We start from the raw sequence: 10,011 nt of genomic DNA on the forward strand, positions 1-10,011 counted from the left end.
GGTCACCCTGTCTGACTCCCATGCAGGAAGTTGGGCAATAAGCAAATCGGTAGGTCTCCCATCCTCACATTTGCTTTCCTTTTGCACACAAACTGTGGTAGAACTGGCCCCAGGCAGGGCTTGTCCGTGAGTGAGAAGCAGCCTCTCGGTAAAGACGAGGGAAGAAATTGCCCTATTTGTGGGACTTTTTCCAAAATCTCATCTGTGGTTTGTTTTCAGATTTTGCCCGTCTAGAAGCTGGTAGGAAATGGCTGTCTCCTAAGGACTGGTCTTTGCCTTTGCCCAGCCGCGCGGCTGGTTTGCTAGCATCTGGAAGCAATCACTGGGCAGAGTGATAAGCTCTTTCTGCTGCAGCTGGGCAGCGCGAACACAGTAACTGCACGTTCAGGGTGCGCCTGGGAACAGCCTGTCTGGGGCCAGAACGTTCAGGCCGAAGTTGCTCCCACTCCGCTAAAGTAAAGAACGACTTGTGTGCCGGCCCTGCCACGCCTCTGAGCCTGGGCTGCCAGCGCCCTTGGCACGGGATCCGGTAGCAGGCACATCACTGTTAATGTCAGGCCGGCAGCTTGGTGAGTTAACCCTGGAGGGCCCTGGTCTGCTGGGCGGGGAGCTGGTGAGATCTGGCCTGGGGCCTTGGGTCTGATCGTGTTTAAAAACCCAAATGGAGAGAGACACGGTGGGGAAGTAATCTATTTGACGGGGCGGCCGGGGGCGATGGCAGAGACATGTTCCAGCTGCTGCAGCCTGGACGAAGTGCACCGTGAGGGCGACTGGGGGGTCGCTGCTCCGTACAAGGCGGGCCGGACTGCTCAGCAGGAGGGTTAGCACCTTGCAAGAAACCCCTTGAAATGAGGTGGGTAAATAACACCTCTGCAGTCACAGGCCAAAGGAGGGTTTGGAGGTGGCAGGTGGTTTGTAATGAACCATAAAAGCAGCGTCTGGTGAGACCATGGCTTTGAGCGTCCAGGGGAGTTCTGAATTTAAGCTCCCAAGCGCATCTTTGGAGGGGGGGGCAGGTTTTCCCTGCGGACCGAGTGGTCGGATGTGGAGGGGTGGCTTGGGGTTTGTCTCTCATCCTTCCTCTGACAAAGCTCAGGCGAGCACGGGCTGATTGGTGCAAAATGTGGTGTGTTTTCAAAATGGCATTTGAAAAAGCAACACCGGTGGCCGAGGAATCACTTCAGGTAGCAGCGAGGAGCTGGGCCCGGGAAGCCAGGAAAGCGGCAGGGCTGTTGCATTGGGCAGTCTTTCCCCTGGAAGCGCATTTCCCCTGCAGCTGGGCTCAGGGCTCCTATCAGTGTACCTGCTCCCACTCCCCGCCCAGGTAGCCTGCTGTCTGAATGGCCTCTCCTCGCGGTACCAGCTTCACACACCTGGAAACACCTCTGTCCACCCGCTCAGCTGCTCCCTGGACGCAGCAGGGTCGAGTGAATGGGGCCACTGGGTGGGGAACGGGGAGAGCGGGGTTCTACGCCCAGCAGGGTCGAGTGAATGGGGCCACTGGGTGGGGAACGGGGAGAGCGGGGTTCTACGCCCAGCAGGGTCGAGTGAATGGGGCCACTGGGTGGGGAACGGGGAGAGCGGGGTTCTACGCCCAGCAGGGTCGAGTGAATGGGGCCACTGGGTGGGGAACGGGGAGAGCGGGGTTCTACGCCCAGCAGGGTCGAGTGAATGGGGCCACTGGGTGGGGAACGGGGAGAGCGGGGTTCTACGCCCAGCAGGGTCGAGTGAATGGGGCCACTGGGTGGGGAACGGGGAGAGCGGGGTTCTACGCCCAGCAGGGTCGAGTGAATGGGGCCACGGGGAGGGGAACGGGGAGAACGGGGTTCTACGCCCAGCAGGGTCGAGTGAATGGGGCCACTGGGAGGGAAACGGGGAGCGCGGGGTTCTAGGCACACTCCAGGTGCCTGGGCAAGTTTCTCTCCTGCTCTGTGCTTCTGTCTCCCCCTCTGTCTAATCCCTGGGGGACTCCCAGAGCAGGGGCCGTCTCCCAGGCATATGGTGGTGCCTGGCTGCTGGGGGCCTGGTCTGCTTTGGAGATAGTAGAGGGAGGAGGGGGGCAGGGAGACCTTTGTTGGGCCGAGTTCCGGGGGTGAGAGAGATGTTTTTGAGGCCCTGGGGCGCCGGTGTGGCAGAGAGGAATGAGCTGGGGGTGCTGACATGACGCCGGTCAGAGGGGTGATGATTGGAAAAGGCTGAAGGCGGCTCAGGCCAAGGCGTGGGCCTGATGTGCAATGCTGGGGACCTGCTGCCTGGGGGTTGTTTGCACCCCAGCTCAGCTGGTCGCAGGGCAAAGCTGGCCCTTTCACTTTCGCTTCTGAGCCCCATGGCTGTTTTCACCTTCCTCTAAATCACATGAATCCTGATGCTCTGCGGCTGCCTGGCTCGGCAGGTCTCACCCTCGCTGTGCTGCGCTGTGGGGGGGACTGGCTGGAACCGCCCTGGATGGAACGACGCAGGAAACCAGGGTAGATGGGCCCCGTGGCTTCGATGCAGATCCATGTCTAAGGACCAATGCTGGTTGCACTAAGGTGGCTGGGGAAGTGGGGCTGGTGAGGGCCAGGGGAGTGGAGGGGGGGCATGCCCTGGGTCTCCTCCTTCCCCCCCTCCTCCACCCCACCCCCAGCAGCTCCAGGCTGAGCCCCGACAAACTCATCCCAGCCCCGCCCCCTGCCGGGCCTGTCACTCAAACCGCCCGCCCCGCCTCTCGGTTGAGTCGCTCACGTCCGCTCTCTGTATGTAGATGAGCCGCTTGGCCCGGGCCAATCAGATGGCAGTGGGCCAGGGCCTCTTGGTCTTTCCTTTCGCCCCGCCCCGCCCTCCAGCTGTGTTGATTCAGTCCCGTCCGCCCACTGTATGCAGATGAGGCGTGCGGCCGAGCCCCGCTATTGGCTGGCGCGCTGCTTCCCCTCCTCCCCCGGACAATGGGAGGGGCGGGGCCTGGCGCAGCAGGGCAGATGTAGCAATTCCCGGTGGCCGAGTCGGTTTCGGAGCCGGAGGGGAAGATGCCGGGTGCTGATTGGCTGCGCGGCGCGTTCCAAACCCCGCTGATTGGGCCCTGAGGATCCGGGTATGTAAATAAGGGTCTGGAGGGGTCTGGTTGCGGGGCTCGCGCTGCCCCGGGACGGGACGGGGACGGGGACGGGGACGGGGCGCGGGGGGAGCCCGGGGCGGCCGCTGGGGGGAGCCCGGGGCCGGGAGCCGGAGCCCGGTGAGTCACCCGGGGCGGGCGGGAAAGGAGGCTCCGGCTGCTGCGTGACTCACCCGCCCCCGCCGCTGCTCCGCCCGCCGCGTGGGGCTGCCCCCCCCCGAGCAACGGGCAGACCCCCCCGGGCCTGGGGGGGTAACGGGGAGACCCCCGGGGCGAGGCACGGAACAGGGGCAGCCCCCCTTGCAATGCATGGAGCACTGGGGACCCCCGGCAAGGGGCAGGTAGCAGGCGGCACCCCCGGGCAGTGGGGCAGATGAATGGGGGTGTCGGGGGGTCCCTGGGGGGGTTCCCTCTTTGCCAAGCGTCCACCATTGGGGTGTCTAGCTCCCCATTCTGGCTGTGGGGCGAAAAATAACTAACCTACCTAGGAAACAAAATCGCCCCCTTTAGAAACGAAACCTTTGGGCCGGGGAGGAAAGCCCAGGGGGTTGGGATCAGACCCGGCCGTGCCCCTCCCCAGCTCCGGGCACTGAGCTTTGGCTCGAGGGGCACAGTCGTTCTCACGGCTTCCTTGCCTGCCGGTTTTGCTCCTCAGCAGCCTCCAGCCATGGAACAATGTGCAGCCGGAGTTGTGGGCCCCTGGAGTCTGGCCCAGTCCAGGTTCCCAAGGGCGCACAGACCATGGGCGAATGGCTCTTCTGGCAGGCACAGTCCATAGGACCCTGCACTGGGACTCAGGACGCCTGGGTTCTCTTTCATGACCTTGGGGAAGTGACTTTCCTGTCTGAGCCTCAGTTTCCCCATCTGTAGGCATCACTACATCATGTGCAGGTTGCCTGGAGACCTCCAAGTGCAAAGCCCCCCATCAGAGCAAGGACATTATAATGGGTAGGGTTCATTCTCCTCTCACCTGCTCCAGGACAGGACCAAGACATGCTGCCAGGGGGCTGGGTGTGGGGCAAGTGGGTCCTGCTGCTCCTGCTCAAAGAGGGTTCAGGCTTCCCAGAGCTGCCAGGCTGGTGCCCTGGATCTGCACATGTTTAAATCTCTCTGGGTCTGATTCTCCATGTACCTGGGGCACCCACTTGCCCCCCTGCCAAGTGAGTGCCAGGTGCTGCCGGCTGCAGCTGAAAGCCATGGCAAATGGGCCGTGTGGTCTGGAAGACAGAGCAGTTGTCTGGGACTTAGGAGACCTGAGTTCTAGCCCTGGCTCTCCCTGGCCTACTGGGTGACCTTGGGCAAGTTGTGGTGCCCTGTTCCTCAGTTTCCCCATTCCTAGAAGAGAGAGGATGTGTGGCCTCCTCTGTGAAGTGCTTTGCAAAGATCCCTATTTGTTTCAGAGTAGCAGCCGTGTTAGTCTGTATTCGCAGAAAGAACAGGAGGACTCGTGGCACCTTAGAGACTAACCCATTTATTTGAGCATGAGCTTTCGTGAGCTACAGCTCACTTGGGTACCGTGGTAACAGCCGGTAGGAAATCAAGGCCCTGTCACGCTAGGTGCTGTGTGCACATATACTGTATCAGTACGTCGACTGATAGTTCTTTGGGGCATTTGTACGGTGCCTTGTAGCAGTGGTCCCTGCTTCTAATACCAACGATTAACGAGGATAATACGACATCCATGATAACTAATAATTCATATTAAGGTAGCACCCGAGGGCCCCAATCAGGCTCTGGGGCCCATCACACCAGGTGCTGCACAGACTCTGCCAGAGAGGCAGCCCCTGCCCCAAAGAGCTCCCCATCTGAGTAGGCAACGGTGAGAGGGGAAACTGAGGCACAGGGAGGGGATGTACTCAAGGCCACCCAGGGCAGAGCTGGGAATGGAACCAGCCCTGTGACCTGCTCACTGGTTTGAATGCTGCCTTGGGTCCCGCCTGGCACCTAGCAGCTTGGTTTGTGTCGAGCCCTTAGGAGGCAGGTGCCTGGAAACCATGGGCTGTGATTCATCTGTCACCCGCACGACACTGCAGCGTTAGTCACGTTGTGTCATCTCCGTGGCGCGCACAGGGGGTGCAGTGACGCCTCTGGCACAGCAGCTCTGCTGCATCCCACGGGCCATGATCCTGGCACGGTGCCCTGGCCCCAGCCTGGCAGCCTCAGGCCTGGGCAGGCATCAGGGAGCGCCAGGAAACCCCCCTTGCGTCCCAGCTGCTCCCTCCCTGCCCTGGGTTGGGGGCAAAGGGACAGGGCGGGGCAGTGTCCCCGGGGCTTTGGCCAGTACTGGTTTGGGGGAGCCAGTGTGACGACGTGGGACTGTTCTTAATGTTCTCTCTGAATATTGTGTGGGTGCCTCAGTTTCCCCTATGCCTTTCTTAAGTCTCTAGGTGGTGGGATAAGGGAGGGTGATCGTTGCAGAGCCTTAGAGGGCAGTGTGAGGCTGTCTAGGCAGAGAATGGCCGACACCCTGTCTCCTGGCCACTGATGGCTGACACCCCCCCCCCCACAAAGGTTTTCTCCTGGCCCGGGAGAGAGACAAAGGCTGCAGGAGGAGCTGGGGGGGGCGGGGGGATTCTGGGGGAGATTGCTGGAGGGAGAAAAGGAGGACTTGTGGCACCTTAGAGACGAACACATTTATTTGAGCATAAGCTACAGCTCACTTCATTGGATGGAGCTGGCTGGGGAAATGGGGGGAGGGCCAGATGGGCCTCTGGCCTCCCTGCCCCCCGAAGATGGACCTGACTGAGGGGTCCTGGTGTCTGCACCTACAAGCTCTGGTTTAGACCGTGTTCCTGTCGTCTAATAAACCTTCTGTTTTACTGGCTGGCTGAAAGTCCCGTCTGACTGCGGAGTTGGGGGGCAGGACCCTCTGGCTTCCCCAGGACCCCGCCTGGGCGGACTGGCTGTGGGAAGCGCAGGGAGGGGCAGAGGAGGCTGAATGCTCCGAGGTCAGACCCAGGAAGGGGGAAGCCGGGGGAGCTGTGTGTCCTGCAGACAGGCTGCTCCCAGAGAGGAGACTCCCACAGAGTCCTGCCGGACTTCGTAGGGAGCAGGTCCAGAGCATCGCCCGGGGACTCCGTGACAGCCAGAAGTGCAGATCCCCGGCCCCACTTCGGGTCTATGCTTTGGAGGGTGCGGGCACCCCTCATGGGAACTCGGGGAGAGGAGGGGAAAAGTGGGGGGACTCAGACTCCTTCCAGGGCCCATATGGCCCAGTGCTCAAAGCTATACAACCACGTCCCCTATACAATGCCATTGCACAGGAACTGAACAACCCCCCCTTTAGGAAGGGCAGGCTCTATAGGACAGTATAGGCACCCCCAGGCTGTATAGTTCACTATTGACTGACACCCCCAGGCCAGCGGGGATCAAGCCAGTTAAGGGCCGGGCTGGTGTCTCTCCCGCACTCCCCTCTCTGGAGCTTTCCAGCCTTGGCAGCTCCGGCAGGGGGAGGAACCGCAGGGAGGCCTCGGCTGGGGGAGGCTGAGCCGGATCCCGTCTCCTCCCCGGCTGCCTGGGAAGAGAGCTCCAGAGGGAGGGTGTCGGCCTGCAGGAGAGGGGTGTGGGCCCCTCTTCCGCTGTAGGGAGCTGGGGTTAAATCTCCAGGGAGAAGGTTTTCGCTTCCCGGAGGGGACGGGTTGTCAGACGCAGGGGCCCCATCTGCAGCTTAGTGACAACAGCTCAGGTGAGTCCCTTGGTGCTGCTATCCTGGGGTGACAGAGGGGGGAAACTGAGGCACTGAAAGGGGGTGGGTCTTGTGCCCATGGGCACACAGGGCATCTGTGGCAGAGCTGGGATAGAACCCAGGAGTCCTGACTCCCAGCCCCCCTGCTCTAACCACTAGAACATGCCTGAGTAGTGTGGCATAAACTGAAACTGGCTCACGAGTCAGCCCCGTCCCTGAGGCCCGGCTACGCTGGGGCCTTAGCCGTGGGGCAGTTGGTTCAGTGTTTAGGGCAGCTGCCTGGGGCTTTGCAGACCTGAGTTCAGCTCCCCTGCTTTTCCACAGACACTCTGCAGCCTTGGGCCAGCGTCTCTGGGCCTCAGCCCCCATCTGCACTGTGGGGCTCCCAGGCCTGCCCTGCCCCATAGGGGAAAGACTGGGCAGTGCTCACGGATCATGGCAGCCCAAGACTGGGGACACAGGAGCGGGTCTCAGAGGGGCGAGAATGGGCAGGGAGGAGTTAAATACCCTCCCCCAACTGGGGCTGCCCAATGGCTCCAGGAGGCTAATCCCCCTCCCTTGGGGGGTGTTGCGTCACCAGGACAACCAGAGCTGGAGGAGCCCCTGCTCATGGAGGTGACCCCCAGCTGCCTGGTTTTGTGTCCACTGGGGCTAGATTGCTGGGACTGAATAACAACACTTGGGAGTAGGACCCAGGAGTCCTGGCTCCCTGCCCCCGCTCACCAGACCCCACTTCCTGCCAGAGCTGGGGAGAGAACCCAGGAGTCCTGGCTCCCAGCCCCCCCGCTCTAACCACTAGATGCAGCTCCACTCCCAGAGCTGGAGAAAGAACCCAGGAGTCCGGCGCCCTGTGGTCAGGCGGCCGGGCCTTGCGCCTGGGTGCGCTTGAGGCTGCAGGCCGGTGGAACTCACGGCTCCCGTCTCTGTTGCAGACCCATGCTGGCCAAAGGCGTGAAGCGCACGCGGGGGGAGATGGAGGGCGGTGAGCCAGAGCCCCGGGACCCCGGCGCCGCCCCGGCCAGCTCCTTGTTCAACATCTCCATGCTGAAGCTGCACCAGAGCCTGCGGCTCGTGGAACCCAACTTGCGACACTTGGTGCTGGTGGCCAACACCTTGCGCCGGATGCAGGACCAGATGCAGCAGGAGGCCGGGGGGCCAGTGACCCCAGACAGCCCCAAGGCCCTGTCCGGGGTGGATTCTCCTGCCCCTGCCTCAGACTCTAGGGACAGTGGGTCGGAGCCCTGCCGGCAGCCACCCTCCGACAACCAGGGGGATGATCTCCTCCTCTCCACCAGGGACGCCTCCATCTCCGCCATCCTGGAGGACCTGGGCCAGGTGGAGGTCCTGAGCCCTGCCCGGCCCGAAGAGGAGCAGCTGCTGGCCAGCGAGTCTGGAGCCAAGCAGGAGCTGGCTCGGACCTCAGCCCCTTGCTTGGGCCCCTTGGAGCTGCTCAGCTCAGCCGGCTCCCTGCTGGAGGACGGCCTGGAGGACATCTTTGAGGACATCGACACCTCCATGTACGACTGCGACCTGTGGTCGCCCACCAGCCTCTCCGGCTTCAAGGCTTTCTCCGGCGCCGAGGACTCAGACAGCAAGGCGCTGGCCGGCGCCGAGGACCGGCTGGACATGAGCGACCTGGACTACCTGATGGACGTGCTCGTGGGGGGACACGCGCTCTGAGGGCAGGGGTGGGGGGCAGAGGGAGGCTGACAGTATTAAATACCCCATGACTAATTTACCAGGGGCCCGATCCTCAGCTGGGGTAAATCCGGCACTGTCAGTGGAGCCGGCTGATACCTGCTGCAGACCCGGCCCCATGTTCCTCGGCCTGAATTCTCAGTCAGGCTTGGGCCCCTCTGCCATGCCCTGGGGTGGCGTCGGCCCCCTGAGGGTTCCCATGCGTAAGGGTCTCCCTGGTCAGTGCAGAGCGGGTGTAAGGGCCCTGCTCCCAGCCCCTGATGTAGGGGGTGGATCAGGGGCATGGCTGGAGCACACTGTCCTGGGGCTGTTCTCTGCCCCCTGGGGCCCATAGGGGGAGAAGCATCAGTTAGAGCAGCCCTGAGGTTGCTCTAACTGACACCAGAGCTCAGAATACAGGGAGCACAAAGGGGCCTTAAAGCCACCGTAACCCCTGGCCCAAGAGCAAGAGCCAAGAATGGCAACATGTTCAGTAAGCCCCTCCCCAGTGCCCTGCCCCCCCGGTCTCACCCCCAGCCCCCCCCCATCATAGCAAGATGAGCCGTGGCTGGGAGGAGGGTAAGAGGCCATTTCCTGGCCCTTGGTGGATCCCAGGTTGGGCTCTGAACGGTTTGGAAATAACTTATTGTCTGAGCGACGGGGAAAGTGTCGGAAGCACCTGAAAAGCCGCTGTGAACTGCTTTGAAAGGAAAATAACACCCCTGGCTCTGCACCCTGCTCCCACTGCCTCCTTGCACCCGCAAGCCCTTCCTGCCGCCCTGCCGCGCCAGCCTCAAGTCCTGGGTGGCTGCATCTCGTCTGCCCCTCTTTCCTTCGGGCTGTTCCCTGTGTCACTTACCCGTGGGCCAGACCCCCACTCCATTGACCTGCATTACTTCCCACCAAGAGTGATCCTGCAGAGACCCCCCGCTCACCCCCGGCCCAGAGCCCAGTATGCACCCGGTGTGCCCACTCGCCTGTGTGAAGCTGGCTCTGGTCCCGGGGAACCGGTGCCGCTGCTGGGTGGGGTCCCAGCCACACCGTGTCCAGGTGTGTGTGGGGGAGGTTAGACGGCTGGGACTAGTCCCAATGGAGACACAGAGATAAAGATCCCTGTTTGAGCCCATCAGAGCTTGATTGTAACAGCGGGACGCCTGGGTTCTATCCCAGCTCTGGGAGGGGGGCAGGGTCTAGTGGTTAGAGCAGGGGGGTTGGGAGCCAGGATGTCTGGGTTCTCTCCCTGTCTTGGCCCCTGACTCACTGTGGAACTGTCAGCAGTCATGTCCCCTTCTGGGACCAGTGGCCAACGACTGTCCCCTTCCAGGGTGCTGGGACATCCCCACTCTGATCACACTCCCGCCCGGTGCTTCGAACCCAGGTGTCCTGCCTCCCACCCCTGCTGGCTGCACAGTCCTTCAGGGGCCGCAGAGGGAGGGGCTAGCTAAGAGCAGGGGGGTCTTGGCACTACCAGGTCCCCTTTCCCCCCATGGGAAATCAGCCATCTTGAAGCAGCCGCTTCAGCCGGGCTCTGGACGCAGCCCCTGGCGCTGGGCTGGGG

General features: G+C 62.3%; 1 protein-coding gene across 3 annotated transcripts; it reads left to right on the forward strand.

Moving 5' to 3' along the window:
• The first annotated feature begins 379 nt into the window (after nucleotides 1–379).
• SERTAD1 (SERTA domain containing 1) lies at nucleotides 380–9,186 on the forward strand. Of its 3 annotated transcripts, none has more exons than XM_084612455.1 (2): nucleotides 380–569; nucleotides 7,709–9,186. In XM_084612455.1, the coding sequence occupies exon 2, from the start codon at nucleotides 7,713–7,715 to the stop codon at nucleotides 8,454–8,456; it is 744 nt and encodes a 247-aa protein (XP_084468581.1). In that variant the 5' UTR covers nucleotides 380–569; nucleotides 7,709–7,712; the 3' UTR covers nucleotides 8,457–9,186. The 3 variants fall into 3 exon arrangements, with proteins under 3 accessions (XP_084468581.1, XP_084468579.1, XP_084468580.1); XM_084612453.1 differs by lacking the exon at nucleotides 380–569 and adding an exon at nucleotides 2,903–3,070; XM_084612454.1 differs by lacking the exon at nucleotides 380–569 and adding an exon at nucleotides 5,540–6,776.
• The last annotated feature ends 825 nt before the right edge of the window (nucleotides 9,187–10,011 follow it).

This window comes from Lepidochelys olivacea (assembly GCF_965140295.1).
Source record: "Lepidochelys olivacea isolate rLepOli2 genome assembly, chromosome: 23".
NCBI lineage: Eukaryota > Metazoa > Chordata > Testudines > Cheloniidae > Lepidochelys > Lepidochelys olivacea.

What these genes read in the sequence shown, in the direction of transcription:
- SERTAD1 (XM_084612455.1), top strand. Translation starts at nt 7,713, where the DNA reads ATGCTGGCCAAAGGCGTGAAGCGCACGCGGGGGGAGATGGAGGGCGGT.